Below are 25,504 nucleotides of genomic sequence, written 5' to 3' on the forward strand. Positions count from 1 at the left end.
CACCCACTGCTAATAAAGCTGCAACTGCAGCTTATTCTTGGGTAACGAATCTAATTCAGTCCACTTTGTGTTATCAGTCTAATAAGTAAGAAATCCAGTTATAAACAGATTACGATGTTTTACGTTTTGTTTTTTTGCCTGGAACTATGTAATCATCTCAACTTGAAAACAGGTGTGAGAATTAAATTACCTGGTTATTTTACTTTAGCCAATAACATAACAAGTTCTCCTTTTTCACAAAAGCTTATGGGGCAGCAGATGTAAACAAGGACAATGCCACCTCACCACAACAAAGTCCCCAGAGATGCTGCAAGATCTACAAACCTCATCCTCAACAGTAGTGCACAAGCACATGAATAAAAAACAAAAATCAGTTTGGATGCCTTAAAAGCCCCAATGTCTTTGTGTTTGGTAGACTAAACAGAATAAAGCATTACTGTCTATATTTGACACCATCTGACACTACATCCAAGTTGTGTTGCTCTGAAAATACTCTAAATGTACTGCAACATCTAGAAAAGCACTAATAACTGAAATGAAAAGGAGTTTTTTTTTTGTTTTGTTTTTTAAAAGGCTACCTGGAAAGAAATGGAGGGGTCTGGTTATAGTAAACCTAATCCATGTCTCCAAGCATGTTTCCCCTCCAAGTAAAACTTACCTTTCCTTACCATTTAAAGACAGGTCGAATCCATTTCAACACACTACAGGCAACAGAAACGATCAACAGAAACTAGATAATATCACAAGAAAAATGGGAAGGTGCAGCCTCACTGATGTTCTGCTTTAATAGAACATGAAAGTGAAGTTTGCAGGGAATCTGTTGCACATCTGAGCAAAACCTTTGGAGATTGAGGGCATTGTGCACCAGCTCTCGCATAAATCCCCTGAATGCACACTGGGGGCGGGGGGCGCACACATTATTGATGTTTACTATTTTTAAAAAAAAAACAAATTAAAAAAAAAAACGAGAAAAATGGGGGGGGGGGGGGGGGGGGGGGTGTTCAGCCCAGGATCAGGTGTTCCAAGCACTATTGTTTTGCATTAATTATGCACAGTAATTAACAGGAATACACTTTTTTTTTAACGTGATTACAAATATCTTTATTCCGACTGATAATTATCACAAATAAACAAAACTACAGAATCTGTGAAACACACAGTGGACACAAATATGTCTCTACTTAACACAAAACAGAACGTAGTACATTTCCCATTAGGCCCACACTGCACATGTGTGTATGTGCTTATGTTTGCAAGTATGTGAGAGTCGGAGGAGGAAAAAATAAAATAAAAAAAGAAAGAGTGGGAAAGCAAATGGTCTTATCTGGCATGCGCAGGTCCAGCCCTGCCATTCTAAGTGCACGTCAGAGGGTGAAAAGGAGTGCTTGCTACTTTGCTGGTTTTCTGCTTAAAAGCAGCTACCACCTCCACATGACCACAGTATACACATAAACAGGTGGCTTACTTAAGACAGACACTGTGGTGATTTCTTCTTTTGTGCCTTACTGACCCACTCTCTCTTCTGACTTCATATAATAACAAAAAAAGAAAAGATCCTTTTTATATGATCATGACAAAAGGACAAAGAGTACCAAAAGATCATTTTGACCTAGCTGATTGGTAAGCAAAAACTACAACACAGTGACAGCCTTTTTTTTGTACAGAAAATGAAAGATTTGCAAGGACAAACAAAACTAGAACACTTGTCAAAGGTTCCTAGTGGTTAGCCGCCAGTTTCCTTATGTTCAGGATCAACCTCTTGCTATACTCTTTATGATCAACAGGCTTTACATCCATCACTGTAGCTTTAATCCTCGATTCATCCTGTCAGAAAGAAAATGACATTCATATGAGAAATGGCATAAAAAAAAAATCAAGTCCAACAGATAGATGTATGTACGTATACACATATATATATCTCCATTTCTCTATATCATATATAGATATCCATCTATACAACAAAGACAGACAGATCAATATATATCTGTCTCTATCGATATAGATAGATATATCTCCAAATGGCTGTATAAATATATAGAGCCATTTGGACTTTGGCATTTATCCCATGGTAAATGTTTTCAACAAGATTTTGCTAACGACTAAAAATCATTATGTAATATAATTAATTACCAATGAAAGACAGAGTCGAACATTTAAAGCCTTAGACATCTCCATAGCTGTCTAGACAGGGGAAGGCGGTTCTACCAGGGCTATTACTCTCTGCATTTAAACAGTGGTTACACTCCTTTTGTCTCCGCTGATCATCTGTTGCTTAAGTGGGTGAAAAGTAAACCATTTTTCTTTGGATATGAACCCAATTCTTTAAGAAAAAATAAATCCTTTTAGATCTTAATGCTTGGTTTTTTTTGTAAGTGAAATATGCAGACAAATATAAAGCGACCTCAAACTGCTCAAATTTAATCATATGAATGGAAATTGATGTTAGAATCAGGGCAGAAGACCTAGGGGAGCCCTGCACGGTGCACATTTTAGCACAGGAAGGCCAAATTTCACAAATGCTAAAAGCAAGAAGTTCAGATATAAATATGGGTGTTTTATTTAATTATCACGAAAAGTAAAGTTCATCAATTAAACACAAAGCAGTTGTACCAGTTCTGCCTAAACTGTAACAAAAATTGAAGGCTAATGAACACACTCCACGTATCCCACATAAAAAGGTGGACACAGCTTTCCACTCTTAAAACCAATGCAAAGTGTGTAAAACCTTCACTCTCTCCAAAAACCAGCAGGGGCGACTCATCTGGCTAGGAGAAAAGTCATGTACTGTGAAGAGATTACTATAGGAGAACAAGTGCACTGCTCACCTACAACCCCAGCAAACGCTTTCCTAGAAAGACTTCAGTCCTATTTATTACAACATTATGCTCTTTTTGTCCCCATAAGAGTCACGTAGTCTCACATAGTGCAAGACTGGGCAATTCATTTGCTTTACTCCAGGGCTACTTTGTGATTGGCAAGTTTTTACTATGTGCATGCAATGTCCCTCAGGTGACAGACTGAACTTCAACTACCAACAGTTGACATCATGGTAGATATGTCCTTTTATATACAGTCTGTTTATCCTGGGAGTGTTATACCAGTAGTTCCTTCCAGACTGGAAAATGGATGAGTGCAACTCATCCAGTTTGGAGTGGTGGAGTAAAAAGCCTGCTGTGCTGAGACCAATCAGTGCCAGAAACCACTTGGCTCCCCTCTAAACTCACACCCCTCACCTTGCACTAAAGCCCCAAAGTGTGTGATAAGAGAGGACCACATCCCATCAGACAGAACTCATGAGGGCAAAATAAGGGAGATATCCCTTCAAATCCAGCTATTTCTATTTAAAACTGGAATAGTAGTGATCAATGTGGGAGAAAAGCTACAATAAAAACTCTAGAGCTACTTGGTTCCAGGCAAGTAAAAGGTCAAGTACTGACTTGAAATATTTATGAGGTCAAATAAACAATTGATCAAAGTATTTAATCTACAGATTTACATCAAATTAAATTATGCATAACATTTTTTGCATGATAAATATAATTAAGAAGTTTCACCAATTAATCATAGTATTACACAGCCCCCATACTGCGCTTAAAAGGACAATAATATCATTTATTTAAGACCTTATGCATAGAAAGATTAATAATGGCAACCTCAGGTTTTGACTTTGACACCAGCAACATCCCACAACCCTGTCTTTGTTTTTTATTTTAGTATGAGTTTCATTCTAATTTGAGTTTGTTCGCATCGTTAATTCCAAACATATCTCCTTCACACTCTGTTTTAACTGTACAACCATTAAATAGTGTGATAATCAGAGAAGGCGCTCTACTTTGTTGTACATATACATTTTTAATAAAAATAATTTTGTACCAGTTAAAAAAAAATTAAAATAAAAGGAGAAAGATGTAATAAAAAATAGCAATAAAATGGGAAAGGATTTCCTACAGTATGAGATGAAACTTTTCATTTTCTTTAACCAGCATTATAAAATACAAAGGATATGATGGCAACGATACTTAATAAGTCCTTAATTGCTGAAACAATCCAATAATTATCTAAATTGCCAGTGCTTGATTACCTTCTTAAGTTTAATTTGAATAATTGCACTGCATCGCATCTGTGTATTTGGCTAAAAATGTGATGGATTCTATTCTAACATGTGATATAGCTAGACTGACCTTTAAATGTGCTGATGGTGTGTTTCACTGTCTTACTGGCATTACAGAAGGTAATTTTATTACACTCCTTACGGGGGAACTTCATTCAGTTAAAACGAAGAGTGTAATTCCCTAAAATATTCTGATGATGCTCTTTAGAGGGGTCCGGTCAATATGCAAGTCACACTGTGTTACAGCGGACTGTTATCAACTGTTAAGAACCTGCTTTGTCCCACATCAAGCCTATAAATCAAAGTACACAACAATGTGTGAGAGCATGACACAATGGCTGGATTGTAGCGCTGAGAAGTAGAAAATAAACTCAAAGAGGGGTTGCAGGTGTCTCTGTTGAAGGAATATGGGGTTTGGAGACAGAAGCCAATACATGCTTGTAGCAGTGCCATTGGCAGTTAGGATGCTGAGCTGAATGTGACAGACACAGTGGCCCTTTTTTGTGTGTTGAAGGCGGATGCAGTCTCTGGCTTGGCTCCAGACTTCCTGCTCAGAGTCCCAGCCCAATCAATTCTTTTATGTGCTTCCCTCAAAACAAACCTCTATCTGTGTGGCCTACAGGAAATACTGACCGCAGCTAATCTGTGTGTGCATCCTTCACAAAGCCACTGAAAATGAGCAGCATCCCAGGACAAACACTGACGGCTTCTCTTTTTTTTTTTTTTTAAGACGCAGTTCTGCCAGTCAAAATGGGAAAACTCTCCCATGTTAAAAAGAAGAACAACAAAAACAACCAGAACCTCTTATGTTCCCGCTGTGAAGTTTCAGTAGTTCAGGGACGCAGAGACACGGCCTCATTTTTCTCAAGATTTCTTTTTTTCTCTCTAAATGCATGTGGTCTGTCTGACACTGTGCTGCAGCGACAAAACCCTGGGCATTTTTTCACACTACCACAAAATTTTTACTTACATTATACGTTTCCAGCTTCACTCTGTTGCGGAAGACAAAAGTGTTGAAGTTGGCATGCTGGAAGACCTCATCGAAGGCAGCTTCATTCTGAATTTTAATTAAAAGTTCAGATATAATCCTTTAATCAAAAGCCAGTTTCATCAAACAGTCTTGAGTGCAAAGGAAAGTAAGTGTCTGACAAAACAAACAAACAAAAAGCTTTGATTTTTCTAAGTAATTATAAATAGAAGAAACAAAGCACCACAGGTTTCAGACATATTTGCATTTGTCTACAGAAACGTATGTGTGTGCATGTTTGGGGAGCATGAAGCTTAAAGTTTAGCTCTGCCCTGGTCATTCCCTGAGGAAAGTATTACATTCAGCAGAGAAAGCCTCACCGAGTCCTTGAGCTGCCCCAGGTAAGCTGCATTCTGGCCCAGGATAGCCTCTGCACTCTCCTGGAAGCAAGTCACCCACTGGTTGTCCCCATAATCTGCAATGTTGGCCTGACGGATAATAAAGGGGGGAAAAAAAAGTTAAATGCATAAACAACTATTGACCAGAGTAGCCTGGCTTATATCAAACAAACACCCTTTCACAAAATGTAACAGTTAGTGGATAGCCTATGTACTCCCGGCAAGTGTGACACAAACACAAAAGCGCGCGCGCACACAGGTTAAGCTAAAGCATCATCATAATAATAATCATAATAATAATAATAATAATAATAATAATAATTATTATTATTATTATTATTATTATTATTATTATTATTATTATTATTATTATTATTATTATTATTATTATTATTATAAGTCAACTGGTGAGTGGTACGAAACAAAACCAGCCTATTTCAGATGCATGCCTCTCACTGCTTGTTGCTCACCGAGTTTGTCTTTTATACTTAAAAATGCAGTTTGTTTGCATTCATGTCTGTGTTTTGTGTAAAATGGTAATGCCGACGGGAAAGCTGCTGCAATTAACCCAACGTAACTAACCACGCAAAATGGGAATACAACATGTGTCTTCATTACACTGCGTCACAGAAACTGCAGAATGGGATTTATACATCTCTAAATTTAATCACAAAGAGCAGATTGGGAATATGTTTAAACACAGAGAGAGCCATAAAAGGGGTGGATTGGATTGAGCCCCAGGATATAATAGGCAATATAAAGGTAGGGATGGGCTTTTTAAAAAAAAAAAAAAAAAAAAAAAGCTACAACATTTTCACTGGAAGCAATTTGATTGTTCTTTGAAGCTCGCTTTCAAATGACTGTGCACAGTTGTGGCAGACTTGTGACGTGCTAGTTTTAGTTAGTGGACTTCATATTAGACCTGATTTAATACATTTTTTTGCAGTCGAGCTACAGATAGACCTTCGTGACAGTTGCAGCAGTCTTTTGCATTGCACTGTTCTCCTCCTTGTACATGACATGTAATTTACAAAATCTTCACCAATCTGATGCCTGGTAGTTTATTAGATGTATTATTAGATTATTTATTAGACGTATTAGAAGAATCATTGACTCAGGATTCAACGAAAACGATCTTTCAATGTGTGCATGGGCATATATGTTTCTGCAAGTGGATGCCATCGCTTAAAAAGAAAAAGAAAGAAAGAAAAGACTGCCAGAAGCTTTTCGGGGGACCCATGCTGAATCACTTACAGAGAGGATGAGGCGGTACTTGAAGTTGGGGAATTCCTTGTCACACTTCTCACACCGAAACATGCCATTCTGCTGGTCAACCACTTTTTTGTTGCAGTCTTGGCTCAGGCAGGCCTGATAAAGACAGTTTTCCTTGCGCAGAAACACAATCGTAGCTACGCAGGTGTAGTAGTCAGCCTAAACAAAAGACCCAAAAAAAAAAAGTATAAACATTGTAACTGTGACATACTCATCACGTCTCACTCTCATGACCTTTGTGTTGTGGATGTTCACTAATGCAAACCAAAATAGAAACAGGATAAAATTAATATTAAGATGGCATTTTTGGGACTATGCAGTGATATATGCGAATAGTCAGAAATAAACTTATTATCATTTAAGGAGCAGATGCATAACCAACACTGCCAACCAGAATGCTAATGGCAACACAAATGCCAACTATTGAGGGAGCTGCTGCTTTTCCACGGATTCAAACTTGAGAAACATGCTGCATGTAAACAGCTTCCAGGAAGTTTTCTTTGTTGTCATGGAAAACATCAACCAAGTGACATTTGCCATAGTCGATGGAAACAAATCTCCTGACAGTTCTAGTTTCTAGTTGTCCTTTTATTCTCCGTCTTTGTTGCAGTCCAAAAGCTGACTGTTTTTGGAGAGTCTCCCACCTCATACTAACCTCAGAATAGCCTGTCATAACATAAGTCTGGCTTTTCTATGGTTTGATGAAGGATGAATAACTGTGCCTTGGCAAAGCAACTGACCTTCCATGTCTGATAATGTTCAAGTCAGATGTCAGAAAACCATGAAAATGTCTGTAATAACTTGGTTAACTTAAATACAAACAAGAGCAAAGTGCAATAAAAATATGATTTTTAAACTGCTCTTCTGTTCATACTGACCATGGCTATTACATGACATACAATCACCTCAATTAACTTCCAGCTCAAGGACAATTGTTACTTAATGTCACTTGCCCTTAGGAATGAGGTAAATGACAGGGAGAAAATACGGGGGAAACAAATCTTGTTTCAACACACAGCAAATGTCTAAGCTTTCTTTTTTTAAACCCTTGACTATTTTGATTGAGCAAAAATATAACCCTGACACCAACCTCTACTAGTTTTCCAAGAGCTCCAATTAATCAAGTAAATACCTCTTTAATTAACGTGTGACAGACCAGTAGGAACAGGGCAGAAGAACTTGTTTTTTTTGGCCCTGTCACTGGCTTTTACAAATGGGATGTCAAGCCAACAAGTGGAGGGTGACCACTTGCTGTCAGAAAGGGCAGAGGGGCAATGTGGAAACTTGAGGTTGTGGCACACAAAGACTTTGTGACGGCAACAATTAATTGCAACAAAGTTCTCTGGGTGCGGCCTTGAAAGCCTGACCCCATGCCCTTATGTATAGGATGCCTCAGAGGGTTAAAGACCGGACAAACCTCATTTGTCAAAACAGAGCCTCATCATGTGCCCAAAAGAAATTCACCTGAAACTGGCTGAATATGTGTGTTAAAAATGTTAGAAAGATTAAATCCATCAACAAGTTGCGTTGATGGACGAAGAAGAAGGAACAGATACTTTCAGCTGCACCCTTAATCACAAGGGGTCACCACAGTAAGTAGCTCCTCATGTTTTGGCAGATCCTCAATGCCCTTCCAGACAGGACACAAAAGGGATCTCGTCTCCTACTGGGATCGAACCGGAGCTCTTCTGCTTGTGAGGCAAATGTGTAAACCACTGCTAACCAATAGCGTTATTTGTAATTTGAAATCATTCATCTCAGCACAGTAGATGTTTGACGGGGGTTACTAATTGACTTATGCTCACTATTTAAAACACAATTACTCCTTAAACAAAGTATATTTTATTTAACAGTCTCACTCCTGTACTTTGTCTGAAGCATTTCCTTGCTTTCCTAAGCTTCCACGTAGCCAGAATATCAATCCTTACAGTCTCAAACTTGTTCTCATTGATCCCCTCATAACTGCTTGCATCTATTAATTGTCCCAGTTTTATGGGGCGTTTTCATCATACTGTGATGATTACTAATGTGTTAAATTATGTTAAACTACACAAATTAAGATCTCAGCACAGGTCACATTATCCATTTTGGAGAATTTATACACCTCACTGAGCTCCATTTCCCTCAACAGCACTGATGAAAAAAACGAGGAAATTGAACATATATTACTTTACCTATTTGAGGGCAAGGAATTACATTACAAATGGGCAAAGAATAAAGCCAATGTAGAATCTAATCAGCACTAGAATTAAATGTGACTTTCACCAAGAACATACAACAGGGCTATGGAGGAGACACCCACAAGGCAATGTATTATATTGCATTAGGATTAGGAACTTTTGTAGGATTCGGTTTTAAGCGCACATACAGTGGGGCAAAAAAGTATTTAGTCAGCCACCGATTGTGCAAGTTCCCCCACTTAAAATCATGACAGAGGTCAGTAATTTGCACCAGAGGTACACTTCAACTGTGAGAGAGAATGTGAAAAAAAAAAATCCATGAATCCACATGGTCTTCCATTTTCTGATGATTGCTCCCACAGTTGATTTTTTCACACCAAGCTGCTTGCCTATTGTAGATTCACTCTTCCCAGTCTGGTGCAGGTCTACAATACTTTTCCTGGTGTCCTTCGAAAGCTCTTTGGTCTTGGCCATGGCGGAGTTTGGAGTCTGACTGTTTGAGGCTGTGGACAGGTGTCTTTTATACAGATGATGAGTTCAAACAGGTGCCATTCATACAGGTAACGAGTGGGGGACAGAAAAGCTTCTTACAGAAGACGTTACAGGTCTGTGAGAGCCAGAGATTTTCCTTGTTTGAGGTGACCAAATACTTATTTTCCACCCTGATTTACGAATAAATTCTTTACAAATCCTACCATGTGGATTCATGGATTTTTTTTTTTCACATTCTGTCTCTCACAGTTGAAGTGTACCTCTGGTGCAAATTACTGACCTCTGTCATGATTTTAAGTGGGGGAACTTGCACAATCGGTGGCTGACTAAATACTTTTTTGCCCCACTGTACGTGTTGGTGCAGTGCTTTTATACAACGCCGATTCCAAAGCCTTTTTGCTTCAGGTTTGCAAAGCAGAGCTAGAAGTAAAAGCTACAATACAGAAGCCTATACAGAAATGCAGCATGCACCTTGGATTTTTAATAACAAATGCATTTTGACTGCGAGCATTTCATATTTATTGTTTGGGATTCAACAGCGGCCTTTCAGTGTGTCCTTGAATATCTTCAAAGAGGCAACCTTGAATAACAATATTGGGGTTACCATATCTTTAATGTGTGTGTGTCAACACAAAGCCGTGCGTGTGTGTACCTTGTCTCCGTGTCCCAGATGCTCAGTCTTAACGTCAGATAGAGACTTCCAGTTGGTGTTTCCTCCCCCGCTGCCACCTTTCACCTCTGTCAGAGACTGTCCATCCATAGCGTGCCCCTCCTTGTCATACCTGTGTAGAATACAGCAAATACCAGTTGCTGCTGATTTGACCCGAATAAATGGTTTTATTACTGATTAAGCTCTCGATTATTCTTTAGTTAATTGTTTGGACTACAAATTTGCAAAAGTGATTAAAATGTGTATTGCTCATTTTGTCAGACTAATAGTTCAAAGCCAACGCATTTTAAATTCACTCACAAAGGACCAAGACAAACAAAGCATTTTCACATTTGACAAACAAATATTTCCAGTTTAAATAAAAATGGCTTATTTGATTATGTAAATAGCTGTCATTTAATTTTCTGTCACTGATTTTATGATAAAAGCTGTGTTAAGTATATCTTTTTATTACATTCACTAGATTCCTGAATTATATGACAGTAAAAGTAAAAGAAAAACTATAATTGATAATATCAGAGCTCATATTTTATTCTATGCAATTCTCTCTATGGACAGTTTGATCACTCCACTAATACATCAAAGGCGTTTACCCCTAAGCTGGAAAGCATTTTTACAGTTTGAAATGGGAGCGGCGCATTTTTTACAGATTCTAAAAACGTCAGTGCCGTGACAAGGGGTTGAGCATCTTTTCAGCACTGGGCATTTGCCGTTTTTTCTGATTTCCAATAGCCAAAATATTTTCAGCTTTCACAGTGGAGGACTGGCAGGACACATTCAATACCAACCAACCATCACATCACACTTGTAAAGGTGCTGAATAACAGTCAAAAAGTTAATACTGCTAGTGCAGAGTCTCCAAGGGACTCTCAGGCATTCCCAACCAGGCTTTTTCATAAGAGCACTTTCAGCTGTGGGGGAAGGGGAAAAAAAAAAAAAAGATAACCTTTGGTCTACACACCAAATAAGGAATCATAGGGGTCTTTACAACAGTCTTCAGCCTGAAAAGTGACATAATTTGTAGTGCTTTATAAGATTTTTGTGTAGCTCCCTCTGGAGGCATGAAAAGCTTTATACATATGCAGTTATGGAAAAACATGTTGATGTGTACAATCTGTGGTCTTCCCTTAAGTAAATGCACCATGGTAAGTTGATAAAATTATATGTAACATATTTCGACTCGTCACAACACTGCTGTGCAGAAGCCCACTTATAGACTGCAACATTCATTTTAACACATCCCAACCCAGGCAGGAGGCACAATACGCTGCTGTTCACATGACTATCAACAGACTGCAGGCTGTCTATTTAACAGTTGAGTTTAAAAAAAAAAAAAAAAAAAAAAAAATTGTTGTGCAGAGAATCCGTTTGTGTTTGTCAAAGCAGGGACGGCTCATCTGAGGGGAAGGCAGGCTGAGAGGCTTGTGAAATGAATCAACAGCAGAGGGACTGATGAGCTGGCCAGGGTCAGGGCTGTTACGGTGATATCAGAAACCCATTTTCATCTAGTGATCCCGGTAATTCAGGGAAGACGATGGGAGAAAAAAAAAAAAAAGGGGGGGGGGGGGGGGGGGGTAAGGCAAGGTAGACTGAGAAGACGGATGAGGGTAAAATGCACTTGTGGGGGGGGGCAGTTTAAAACGGTCACCAAGATCAATACAGCTTCGTAATCTGTTGGCCACAGGGCAGAGCAGCGTACAATGGCAAGGCCGGGTTGTAAATACAGGGAGAACTTGCTGTGCTCCTGACAAGCATGGCTAATAGAAAATATCCCCATTAACATTTTACACTGCGGCCCAAGCGAAACACAGGTTGTCGATTTCCAGCTCCTCCTAACAAATGTAAACAATTCCTTAAAGTGGCACCAATTTCCTCACCAGTGTACCCAATTCTGTCTGCATCCAATCAGGAGCTTCCCCTGACCAATCAAATGACAAAACAGATGGCATTCCTTGGCATGGATTAATGTCTCTAAAGAAATTATCGCCAGAGAAGGCAAATGCACAATATTTAAGAAAAGAAAAAACTGCAGAATAGCAAGACTTCACATGGCTTCTCTGGTAACCTGATAGACAAATACCCAGAAGAAAATAGTGACTGAGTTCATTTTAAAAAAGAAAATCTGCTGCAGGAAACAGAAATGGCTCACAAAAAGTAGTGGTTGTGATAAAGAAGACAAAAAGAGGGCAAATTCAGTCTGGCAGAAAATGTGCAACAGACAAGTGAGAGTGGAAAGATCCAGGCCTGGAGCAGAGTGGTTTCAGTAAGACAAGAACACCATGATATCTGGCTGGAGGTTGGCAGACGCATGAATGTGCATAACACAGACATGTCAAGTATCACTGTACAGGAATGGGGACATGTCAGATAAAGGGACATGAAGTAATGGTGGAAGACTAAGCTCCAGCCTAGGGCTGCCACGATTACGTCGACTATCAAAATTGTTGACGACTAATTTAATAGTTGACGCGTCGTTTGAAGCTTTGTAAGATCCCAAAAGACACAGGAATAAATAGTAGAATTTAAGAGTGTAATAACGGACTGAAACAGAAGATGGCAGCACTGCATGTACAAGGATGCCAGCTGCCGTTAAACCCCGAAGAAGAAGAAGCAGTGTCCGGTATCGTAGCTGTGTCCAAATTCGGGAACCACATCCTCCTGTGCCCACATTTGTAGGCCGATTACGTTACAGCGACACGACAAAGACTGTCCAAATTCGAAGACTCCGACAAATGCGCCCTTCATTTCCCCAGATTTGAAGGATGGGTCCGGGTGTATACTTCGTGGCCCAACCTATCCCAGAATTCATAGCGCGGCCCAGCTCAGTTTCCAACAATGGCGGCAACTAGTTAGTTTTAATATTACTCTTATTATTCTTTCTGGGTCACAAAATAAACATTTAACTTATTTTCAGGAGAGAATGTAGCTGTGTAAACCTCAAATATCTGCTCAGTTTATCAAGACACCACATATTTTCAAAAGCGCTCCAACGTTTTCGAAGACGTCTGTTATCCAACAGCTCGATAGCTAGCCGGGGTTCAAGGCTCACTAGAGCCGGTGAGAACACCGGACTCCCGGCAAATCGTTTTAAAACCCACCACGGTCTTTCGCTACTCAGGTTAAACATGATATATAAGTCACTTAGATAACTTAAAAATGTTATTGTTTGGCTTTTTTCAGTATTTTATTTGTTCCTGAGTAAATCGGTTTGGCTTTTTACACAGCTGAATAAACGTCAAGCAGACAACTGATTATCAGAAGTGTGAGATGCTCGAGAATATACTCCAGTGTCCTGTTATATTTTAGATAGCAAGGAGCAGACAGCTGAGTTTATTAAACTCACAGATCACAATCTGCAAATTTCATTAAAATTTAATAAACTATCATCTTGTCTTTATTTTTAGTTAGCACATACCTTAAACACTTAAAGCTGTAACCTAATGATAGTTATATAAGAACAGATGCTGCTGGTGCAATAAGCTGTACATTGTACGTCCAAGCAACATATTTTACTTTTTTTTTTCTAAATCAAATCAATACAGCACAGTTAAAGATTATGGTAACATAACAGTCAATTCAATGATAGATCATGTTCTCCACACAACTGTGCTCAAATTTGTTTGCATCTTAGCTGGCCTAATTACATATGCGCTATGCACAAATCCAAATGCTGTAGTCACAATATGCAAGACAGAAAATGTCAGTTTGGACTGTGACTAAATGAGCTGATGACGAATGTCTGAGGTTGACAGCTTAAAAAAAAAAAAAAAAAAAAAGTATAAACCTGACAAAAGTGTCAGAACAGGGACTACACCACCTGACATTTTAGGAAAAGACAGGAAGGCGATCTAAATGTGCTGTTGCCACCTAATGGACAACCAAAACTTCACATTTAGATACAAAAAAATGCTAATGTGAAGTCTGATTCTGGAGATTCCTGCAAAGGGCGTAGGCCTTCACTCTGATGTCTCAGAACAAGGTACAAACATCTAAGACTAACAGAAGGCCAAGAATATTAGTGCTGGATTGTTACCAAAATAAATGAATTCTCCAGCAAGGTCATGAAATGTTTTAACAGGGATATTTTTTTGGTCTTTTTAATCACCAATAGAGTTTAGAAGAAACAGCTGCAATTCAGCTTTAATTCAAAGGGTTAACCAAAATATATGAAACCCTCTGTTACCATAAGAAATTAATATAATCATAAATAAACTACTCAATTTCAGTACTTTGTCAAGAGTCATTTGCAGGCAATGCAAATGACTCTGTAGTCATTTGCACTCTGTTGCCTGTAGTCAATAACATGTCAACATCAAAGGATGGGTTTGCTTTGTGATGCTTCGCCAGGGTTTTCACTGTAGTGGTCTTCATGTGTTTTTGCTGTGTATTGGTCTTTCTGCCCAATGCTGCTTGACTGGTCTGAGATTATAGACCAGTATATAAAGGATGGATGTAGCCACAGTGCCATCACCCACTGGTTTGGACTCTGCTTTAAAGGAGCTTATCCGACTCACAATTCATCACAATTCTAAGGTTATTTCCCATAAAATGGCCCAATCTGGGTGAAGACCAATTACTTAAGTAAGATTAAATTCTGACCAATACTTTGGAGATGCTGGGATTCTTGGGAATTATAGACAGCTGGAAACCTCGTCATCGCAAAAGTGCCGCTTTAGACTAAATAAGCTTACAGTGAACACTTTTTTTTGTCATAATGCATTTTTATTTTATTTAGATTTATATAACTTATTGAAGCACTTAACTTTTCGCCTGTTACTAACAAACTATTCCCCAAAATCTTGTCATATAAACTGTTCACAGAGATACGTAAACAGCATGTTCTTGTTAGTTTTAAGTAAGCTAATATAATAGTAGCATTTTATTGAAAAAAAAAAAGTTGTCTGTGGTAGACTGTAAATGTGCATTTTAATGCCTTAAACTTGGGCATTTTAACATGGGACTATGGGGATTCAGCTTCAAGTGGCCACTAGAGGGTAGAGCTGGGCGATAGAACGATAACGATATGTATCGCGATATAACTTTTACTCGATAGAGAAATTAAGCTATCGCGATAGACCTCGCCGCTCTTGTCCTCAAAAAAAAAAAAAAAAAAAAAAAAAAGGTCAGCCAATCCAAATTAAGTAGCGTAGAGCCGAACCAATCACAGCCGCAGCGTCACGTCGCGTGACTTGTTAGGTACAGCACAAGTGCCAAGCGCACGTGTGTTTGTTTGGGAAGCAGCCAGCGGGTAATGGAGCCAGCGGGTAATGGAGGAAATGAGTGTGCCGACTAGAAAAATCAACCGAGCGTGACCGAAGAGAAAACAGATGATGGTTCCAATGCCGGAGAGATTGTCGAACGGAAGAGCCATAGAAGTTCCGTAGTGTGAAGGTATTTCGGCTATTTCAAGTCTGACAAAAAACAGAGTAGCGTGCACTGTAAATTGTGCCGAAAGCAAGTCTGGAAATACAATAAACTGGTGCATGCGTCACACTGTGCGCCACGTTATTGTTTCGGTGAAATGAATTTCTACAATACTGTTACTGTTAATTCTACTCTCTGCAGTGTTTAAATGCTTACATATACACACAGTTACTGTCCCTCCACATATACGACTCGGTTCTGCTTCTATGCCCCAGCTTTGTTTACTTTTTCCCACCGAGGCTTCTAGACTTCTGATTGGCCAACCTTTCTGCACGGTTAGGAATCTAGCGCCACCTGCTGCTTTGGCATGTTCATAGCAGCGTTTTCCTTCATTTCTGCCTTTATGTGTGGACGGGATTATTTTTTAAAACGAAAACGGAAAATCTCCGTTTTCAAAAATACCCGTGTACGTGTGGATGTAGCCTCAGTCTCTGACTGGAAGCGCTAATTCGTCATTCGGCTTTTGTCAGACTAAAGTAACTGTTAAAACTGTTTGAAAAGCTCAGCTATACAACAAGGAGAGATTGAGAATTTCCTTTTAGTTCTCAGTTTATTTGATATTGACAAAAGTTAGTCAATTTTGTCTCTTCTTCTGTAAAACAAACTAAGATTTATTTTTAGAATTAATATTTTGTTTCTATGTGGAATTGACAATTTAGTCTGTTTTGTTTGTTCTATTTTGAAACTTAAACGCTTTAGCGGCTGCCTTTTGTGTAGTTTGCAATATTTGCCTTTATTTATCTGAAAAAGTCTCATGTTCCTTAAGTACATCTACCCTGTTGAATTTATTATGGGAAATAAATATTTAAATAAAAACAAGCTGCTGATTATTTCACATTTTACTTGTGAGCAACGGCACATTTAAATCTTACAAATATAGTTATTTGGCTTATATCGTGATAGATATCGTTATCGCCTGAAATGAAAAAAACATATCGTGATATGAAAAAATCTCATATCGCCCAGCTCTACTAGAGGGGCTGTGATTTTTGGCACTGCATGTTGGCTTCATTTTTCAGTCCTGGAGATTTCTGCTTTGTTGCGACTTCAAAAGCTCTTAGGTTATGTTAACATTACTTTTTGAGTTAATGCCCATCTGTAATGAGCAGACAGTGGATCTTTATATACTTCATACTTCTAAGGCATTTGGTCTTCTGTTACATCACTGAGAAACACTAGTGACCCTAGTCCCACAGGAAACCAAACATTCCCATGCATCTCACTGCTCTACCATGTTTTACAGAAGATGCTGTGCACATTAGATCGTGAGCACTTCCAGGTCCTCTTCATAGTCTTGTACCATCATTCTGGTTTAAGACAATTCTAGTTTATTTAAAGCAGTCTTACCTGACCTTACTGTTACCAAATTGATGACTGGTTTCGATCTTGTGAAATGTTTTTATTTGTATGAGGTCTTCTATTTATAAGTAGCCTACTGTTATGAAGATAAATTAAGTGTTCTGTGTTCACCACTGTTGTCCTCACTGTAGACATTGAGGGGCCAAAATAAACATATTTGCTGGTAAGCCTGGCAAAGTCTACTTGACTGTCAATTTGGTAGCTGTCTTGCCAGATCTCTCCCGAGTTTGACTTTTTTGGGCTCACTGTAACACAGCTTGGAACACATGGAATAAAATCTAGTCCTTTTACATGTTTAATGAAGGAACACACCAAACTTGCCTATAAATGGCCTTTGTAACAGTTGTCCAATTACTTTTGGTCACCTGAAAACCCTAAGGTTTCTCATTAAAGAACTTTAATTGCTTAACTTGTCATCTAATTGGGATGTGAATGCCCTTAAATTCAAGCTTAAAGTCATCTGTACTTCAAGCTCAGATCCTTTATGTAACTAGCTTGAATGTATTTTGGTAAACATGGAAAATAAAAACTGTCAATATTCAAATACATATGCCCTAAACTGTATTTTTGCCTCTCCCAGATTAATTAGTGTGCCAAAGGAATGCTACTCAGCTTTCTATATAAGACCACTGGCAAGCACTGAGCAGCACTGCTAATATGCTGCATGAGTTTGAGACAACAGCTCACCAAGGATAGACTATTCATTTGAGAAGGTCCCAAAGGTCTGCGCCAAAACACAATCAAATTAAGATGCCTCTGCAGGAGTAAAACAATGATGTTTCAGCAGCCTTGGCACATTTAAAAGATTTTTTTTTTTGGCTGATGGAGAGAACACTTTGGATTCTCTTCTGTGCGAGATTAGAAAAAACAATTATCAAAAGATTAATTTAGAGTTTAATTGTTTTTCCTTCCCTTATCTCTGTTTGTGAATTTCATGTCTCAGCTTACAGAAAGAGAGAGAAACACAGTCTGTAACCATGGCCCAAGTTTATCAACAGCACAAAATCCATGTTACACGTTTCACAGCAATCAGTGGTACAAGAGAGAGAAATTTCTTCTCGTGTTACCTAGATATAATTTTGGATATAGCCTTTACAAATATATCATATAACTATAACAAGCAATTATTTTCATCTTCACAGCTTTAGACAGTTAAGGCTACATTTTCAGATAAGCTATGTAATGGTACTGTCTACCAATGCTTGTCAATGCTTTTCATTTGACAAATGAGTCAGGATTGGCATTTTCCATTCGTGAGAAGGGAAGAGAGAATGTAGTAAGTGTATAAAGTCTGCTGCAAGGGTCTGGAAATGCGATTAAGGACTTCATGGTGTACAAGTAAAAGAAAGCGTAGGACCCCAGAGTGGTCCTGATGATGCTCAACTTCAGAGAAGTTCAGTGTAGTTGGCATTCTGAGAAATGAGATCTAAAATATTCAGAGAAGCCAGCGGCTGTTCAAAAACTATCATAAAGAAATTACCATCACCCTATACATTAGATTAAAAAGCCACTTTGAGCATAATTTATCGTCTGCTGCCTTCTCACCTGCAAAGGAGAGTCACATTTCACTGCGCCGATTATGCAGATCAGGTCCCGAGTATAAATACCCAGTCACATTTTATAAGGCAGAAGAAAAGATTACGCCGACTTGTCACAAAATAAATTTCAACTGTTTAGTGTCTTATTTCTTAGCGTAGAGCAGACACTGGTATTGGAAGGTAAATAAACAAAACCCTTTGGATACAATCGATTGGCCCTCCACTCACAAACATAGACATTTGCCTTCATGTCAGTGAGGAGGGGTCAGACACAGCCTGCTTAAGCAGGATCAATACAGAGGACAGATCCATTAGTGCGCCACAGTGCAAGAGTAAGGTTAAGTACCACCCTCTTTAGTCCATGTGAGGACTGCCTCATGTATCAATCATGTGCCAATCGAAACACAAACTAACGCGCAGCCTATAAAAATACTACCCACCTCACGTCTCACACAAAGTGCACGGCTATTTCAGGTCATGTTGAACACTAGGGGATAATTGAAAACCTGGCACATAATGCAAAAAAATAATAATAATAATAATATTTAAAAAAAAAAATGTTGTAAACTTGTCAGCATACTCAAAGGAGCTTGGAAAGAAAAGCGTCTGGACTTCTTTAAGTTGCTTGAAGATGTTTCACCTCTCATCCGAGAAGCTTCTTCAGTTCTAAGGTCAAATGGTGGAGAGTCCCAGATTTAAACCTAGTGGGAGTGTCCCCCCACAGAGGGACAAAAGGACCCCCTGATGATCCTCTAATCGCCTGAGCCAAGGTGTGAAAACGGGTGTGGGTCCCAATCAGCCAGAGTTTCGGGTGTGTTCATTGTGAAACCTGGCCCCACCTTATACCTACACCCAGTTTCACACCTTGGCTCAGGCGATTAGAGGATCATCAGGGGGTCCTTTTGTCCCTCTGTGGGGGGTCACTCCCACTAGGTTTAAATCTGGGACTCTCCACCATTTGACCTTAGAACTGAAGAAGCTTCTCGGATGAGAGGTGAAACGTCTTCAAGCAACTTAAAGAAGTCCAGACGCTTTTCTTTCCAAGCTCCTTTGACTACGATGACCTGGATGACTGAGAACCTTCACAGACATATTGTCAGGATACTGTTCTATAACTCAGCATCCACCTCTTAATAAATTCAGCTAAGCGTCAACACACATGACCACATGTACAGAAAGAGCCATGAAGACACACTTTATGGCTAATTTCCACATAACTGTATGTGTTCAAGTGAAAACACACACAAACAACATACATATACACACACCATAGCCACGCAAACACACGCACACAGCAAGAGAAAAAAATATGCTACAATCAACATAATCACACAGAAATCAGTTGGGATTTCGTTTCTTCTGAAAGGCGATTAGAAGAGCAAAAGACACATTTTCATAGATTAAATGTGATTTTCATTTTTATCTAATGCTTCACTGAAGCAACCCCCAAATTGTGGCTAATGGGGGAAAGCTAATCTTGATAATGAGAATCAGTGTATGTACTCTTACAACTTGGGAAATGCAAGCTGCCTTTTAAATCCTTAGAGTTCTTTATTTGTAACCAATATCTGCATCTATGAAGCAGTCTTTAAGTTTGTGAAAAAAATAAGTAAAGCCTTATGGCAATAAATATATACCAGATTTTACACTTGCTGCAAAGCCACTTTGTATGATTGCAAGAACACATGAGCAATTTCTACACTGCATTATCTATGAAACTCGAGCCTACTTACCAGCCTCTGAGCTTATATGCCTCAGGGATGTCTGGATTGATCATAAGAGTACTGCTGAAGGATGCAGAGAGTGACCGGCCTCCAAAGTCTGAAAGCTTTGCCCCCTTAATGGCAACGACAGGTTGGCTAGATCCGTCAAACTTTTCTGCCTATGAAAAGAAAGAAATACAATATTTAATTTGCTTTCTCCTTCATTTTTGCAAACTGACAACATCAGATATACGTGTTTTTGGACAAAGAGATCTTTTATGGTTTTAAATAAATATGGGCAGAGGTTCATCAAAAGATTTAGAAAATCCCTGTCCACAAAGGACAAGGCAGAAAATCAATATTGGATGCTCATGATCTTCAGGCCGGCGGCACCACATTAAAAACAGGCATGAGACTGTCATGGAAATTACTCCATAGGCTCAGGAACACTTCCTCAAATCATTGTCTGTGAACAGTTTGCCATGCCATTTACAAATTCAGGTTAAAAGCTCTCTCGCGAAGAAGAAGCCATTTGTGAACATTCAGAAACACTGCTGTCTTCTCTGGGCCAAAGCTCATTTAAAATGGACCGAGACAAACAGGGAAGCTGTTCTGTGGTCAGAAGAATATAAACTGGAAATTCTTTTGTAAAACATGCATGCTGTGTCACTGGACTAAAGGGGAGAAGAACCATCCAGCTTGTTATCAGCTCTTAGATCAAAAACCTGCACCTCTGAATGTATAGGGGTGTACGGGTGCCTGTGGAATTGGCAGCTTGCACGTCTGGGAGGACGCCATCAATGCTGAAAGGTACATACAGGATTTAGAGCAACATATGTGCTATATATGTTGTTGTTTTTTGGGGTTTTTTTTGCATATTTTAGCAAGACTAGTCTAAAACACACTGCAGATATTACAACAGCATGGCTTCATAGCAGAAAAAGGTTGGTGTTGAGCTGGCCTGCCTGCAATACACATATTTCACCAACTGAAAACATTTGAAGCATCATAAAACGAAAAGTACAACAAAGAAGACCCAGGACTGTCAAGCAGCTAGAGTCCTATATTAGACAAACACGGGACAACGATTCTCTCCCAAAGGTCCAACAGCTGGTCTCAGTTCTGAGACTGTGGTGTTGTTAAAAAAAGAAAGGACACTACACAGTGGTAAACATGGCCCTGTGTCAAGATGTTGAGTTATACTGATGCTATCAAATTCAAAATGACTCCCCCCCCACCTAATCTATCAGTTTGAACATTTGATTATGAGACTTGCATATAATTTTATGTATGTTTTTAATCTACATTTTACACAGCACCCTCACTTTATATTTTTATCGTTTTGGTTATGTGGTTTCATTTTGGATTCAATTAGTTTTGCCATAACTTTAAATTGTTTTTGCCTTAAAACTAGAAACTAAGGATTACAAGAGGTCTGATTTCCCCCAGTAGTGGCAGCAGCAGGGTAAAAAAAAAAAGTAAATAAATAAAAATCAAATGTCAAACATATTTTGCCTTCTAACAAGATAAAACTATAAACACACTTGCTGTTCAGCTCATAAAACCAAAGAAAGAAGAGCAGCGCAACAGTAAATCTTTCATATATTGGGGGAAATATTTCCAACACTTGATTTTTGGCAAATCTATTGTTCTTTATAAACTATACATCTTGTGCAGTTCTCTGAATCCCTCTGGAGAAAGTGTAAATGTCGAACAAATACAGGGAACACTGCTTCTTGTCTGGAGGAAAAGAATTGGTGGTGAACTCAGCGCAGTCCCTCTGAGCCACAGGTAAAAATCAACTGCAAGAGCACGCTTACTTTATCACACAGTGACAGGAAATGTAGTCAATAACTTCAAATCTATTGCCTTCTATCACGCAACACGCACACTGTTAAATCAGTGCTCAGAGCTGTTCACCTGTGACCACCGAGTGCACCGAAGAACCTTTTTCATTCAACGCCTTTCTGACATAATTCTAACCAAAAACTAAGGATTAAAAGCTGCACACAAGGATGATTTAGCGTAGGCATTTGCTTTACAAGTCACTGGGCTCTAGCTTTAGACCAGTATCTATCATTTACACCAACTACTTTTATCCCTCCTACGTAGAATAAAACCATCTGCTTAAATTTAGTTCAGGTAATAATTAATTTTTGGAAAGAAAATTGTTCTGAGAAGAAAGCTTTAACATGTTGATGCACTGAAAACCTGTTAATGACTTTCACCACTTATTTGAAAAGTCTAGACACACGTTCCATTACACATTTTGTACTTTTTGTCAAGTCCATACTCACTTCCTCTCCCCACAGTGTGACAGTCACCACCTTCCCAGACATATCCATCAGACTGAGTGTTCTCTTAGACACTTCACGGTTGGACTTGGTTGTCAGGCGGGATATGTCGTCCACACTCTTGCACACTCCAATTACATCTGTAAAAGGATATACAAAGCAGAGAGCATTTGTTTTTCTATTCCGCATCCTTGTAACTCTGCTGTAGGCTGTGAATCACAAGTATCTAGCACAAAACACAAAAACAACAACACACAAACAAATAAATACTGTGTCTGATTTGTTTTTTTCCCCATACACAATTACATCCACACACATGTCATTCCATGTCCCACAGCTTACGGCACAAATTGGCAGTTGGCGATTCATTCAAGACGTCAGAGGCCAGCACGCCAGGAACTTGCATCCATAATATTGGAGAGAAATCAGTAAAGGGCTTTAACTGACTAACGCAATCAAGCACAGTAAACCGGCATCTCCATCAGCAGTCATTTTTAAACTCCAACTCTGAGCCACCGAGGATTTTAAACACATTTAACCACTACAAAACTTCTTGATGCTACCTAGCAGGCAGAAGAGAAGTTACTCAAAAAGCAATTTCCATTGAAAGAATTACAAGCCAGCTTCTTATTACCGCCTCACTTTGCCTATGACAGCAGGTTCTCATTTTCTTACCATAGGGCCCAAAGTCAATCTGCACTACAGGCCATTACTGTCATCAGGTTTATTAATACCACTTTTATCTGTCTGCTCGTATAGTGTAATTACCTCAACCTCCCAGCATATCCAGTTCGACTTTCCAATTCAGACTTTATTCTCACCTTATGATCACTTATTATTGGGCGCTCGGGAACGCCTCTGTTGGAGCTGGGCTCAGAACACCGGCTGGTTGATTTGTGCTTTTTGTAATACACAGTAGTTAAGAGAAATGTAATGCGTTTAGGCCTCATAATCACCTGCAGTTTGGTGAACAGTTTGCTCACCGATTGAAAATTACATTATCGCTCCCCTGTGCACTGCGTTATGCAATTCTGCTCTATTGTTCCGGTTACATAAGGCAACATCAGAATTAATGTCTCATGAAATAGATTGGGGAAACATGGCTACCATTTAAAAATATCATCCTCCTAAAGTACTGCGGTATAAGGGGGTGTAAAATGTCAATCGCAACGATTTAGATATGCCCATTCTGAATAATCAAGCTTATACCAAATGGTTCCCCAATATCAAAAATCAAATGATTTAAAAATAATGTAAAAAATTATTGCATGTGTTCTTAGAAACATGCTCTCTTTCATGACAGGTGTAGCAAGCTGTATGCAATATTTTGTACTTTAAGATGAAAAATGTCAGCATAGTGTAGGATTTCTTTTCAGAATTAATTTTAGCCAGTTGAGACTTTCCGAAATCTTTTAATGAAAAAAAAAATCCTGATGTACCTTTACGATTTTTTGCTGCACTGATTATTGTGCTTCTCTTAATTACCGACTGCTTGATTGCGCAGCCAATTCCTAGGTGAGGTTGTGTCTCTCTCTGTCACAAACCATTTGTCTGATGAAAGCCTTGCACCAATACAAATTAATTCATTGCATGTTAGATTATGTCTCCAACTTCTGAGGTACTCAGACACACATGACACACCTCTCTCATGTGATAGATGTCCAGTTTTTTTTTCTCTGTACTTTTTGGGGAACATGTTGGAAGGATTAAGAGGCTTTAATGAAATGAATGGATATTGTCTGACGAGAAGACTTGGTGAACAGATCGGCCTTTGCCATATATTTATGAGGACTACAGGCTAAATTTTTATGTTTATACAGCCCGTCTTCTTAACAGTATTGCACTTTGAGAGTTTCAACCTGCCAGCTTCACTCACTGGACTTTGCAAATACCCACAAACACACTGACAAATAAAAACATAAACTGTCACAAGTCTAATTTTCAGCAGGAAAACCAGACTTGAGTTTTTTGCTGATAATATTTCAGGAATATGCAAAGGCACTTTTGATTTCTTTTTCACACAAAGTGCCATTTATTTGCAGTTAAAGGCTGCAGGCTGTTTATCAGTTCACCTCTCAAAATAAACTGTGCGAACAAAAGAAAGAACTGACACAGTTATGTGGGACCTTAAAGACACATGCTGGGTTCAGAAATTCCTGTCTAGATTGTTACTTCTACTCCTTACCAACAATAGCATCTTTGTCTCTGTTCTCCAGGTCACCGATAGAGACAAAGTCACATTGCACCATGGGAACGTCACAGCTGTCCTCACAGGGGATAATGGTGGACTCGCCATTGAGTGTCATCTCATAGTCATTCTTTACTGATGTGTACTGCTTGTTGGCGAGCTTAAGGGAGCCCTTGGAGATGTAGTAGACCTGGCCCACACAGATGGATGAACCACATGTTAATCAGAGATCTGGGTAGCATTTCACCTGACTGAATGGTGCAAACAAGATAGGACTTCAGGCAGTCAGTGGGAGGGGGAGAGGTGATCAACAAAGGCTGGCAGATGATCATAAGCAGCTTATTGTATGGGTACAGTGCAGCCAGATGACTCATTCATAGTCTCTGTGGTTTTAACTCACAAAGTACTGGCAGCTGTTGATAGCACAATCTACAGCCAAATCAGTCTTTGACGGCGCAGTAAAAGGCGGTTTTGGCATAATAATTAGGACATATTGAATCATTATCTGAAGGAACATCTCACCTTGCCAGCCTCAATAAGACTGTAGAACTTGTCCACTTCTTGGTTGAAACCAGTCACTCGTATCTCTCCCTGTGGAAAAATATAAATATTTAATTTAAAACAAAAAACATATGTCCAAATGGTTTCTAAATCAGGAGATGTTTGGTGGGTTTTTTTTTTTAAACACAAAAATTAACAGTCAGAGTACAAATACACTTACACTCTCATCAACAATCTCCATGGAGAATAGCTTGCCATCCCCCCGAGAGTTGCTCCACGTACGAATGGAGCTCTTGTTGGTCACACGAGCGCGGATCGTCCACCTATTACAAAAAAAAAAATAAAAATCTGAGCTTATCATTTCTGCATTCTTCATTTTTCGGGCACCTTATGAGCCCAGATGTCAG

General features: G+C 39.0%; 1 protein-coding gene across 1 annotated transcript in view; it reads right to left on the bottom strand.

The window, feature by feature from the left end:
* Positions 1 to 1,215: 1,215 nt before the first annotated feature.
* The window catches only part of rpa1 (replication protein A1), a 31,540-nt gene continuing 7,251 nt past the window's right edge, over positions 1,216 to 25,504 (bottom strand). The window contains exons 8-17 of the mRNA XM_085370339.1: positions 25,318 to 25,420; positions 25,119 to 25,187; positions 24,594 to 24,786; positions 22,412 to 22,548; positions 20,145 to 20,293; positions 10,073 to 10,202; positions 6,731 to 6,907; positions 5,459 to 5,566; positions 5,082 to 5,168; positions 1,216 to 1,824 (exon numbers count right to left, since the gene is read on the bottom strand). Coding sequence (XP_085226465.1) covers positions 1,717 to 1,824; positions 5,082 to 5,168; positions 5,459 to 5,566; positions 6,731 to 6,907; positions 10,073 to 10,202; positions 20,145 to 20,293; positions 22,412 to 22,548; positions 24,594 to 24,786; positions 25,119 to 25,187; positions 25,318 to 25,420 — 1,261 coding nt within the window. The 3' untranslated portion in view covers positions 1,216 to 1,716. The remainder of the gene's footprint in view (positions 1,825 to 5,081; positions 5,169 to 5,458; positions 5,567 to 6,730; positions 6,908 to 10,072; positions 10,203 to 20,144; positions 20,294 to 22,411; positions 22,549 to 24,593; positions 24,787 to 25,118; positions 25,188 to 25,317; positions 25,421 to 25,504) is intronic.

Source organism: Diplotaxodon limnothrissa, linkage group LG14 (assembly GCF_057381915.1).
Source record: "Diplotaxodon limnothrissa isolate DT_005_m linkage group LG14, D_limnothrissa_male_GT1.1, whole genome shotgun sequence".
NCBI lineage: Eukaryota > Metazoa > Chordata > Actinopteri > Cichliformes > Cichlidae > Diplotaxodon > Diplotaxodon limnothrissa.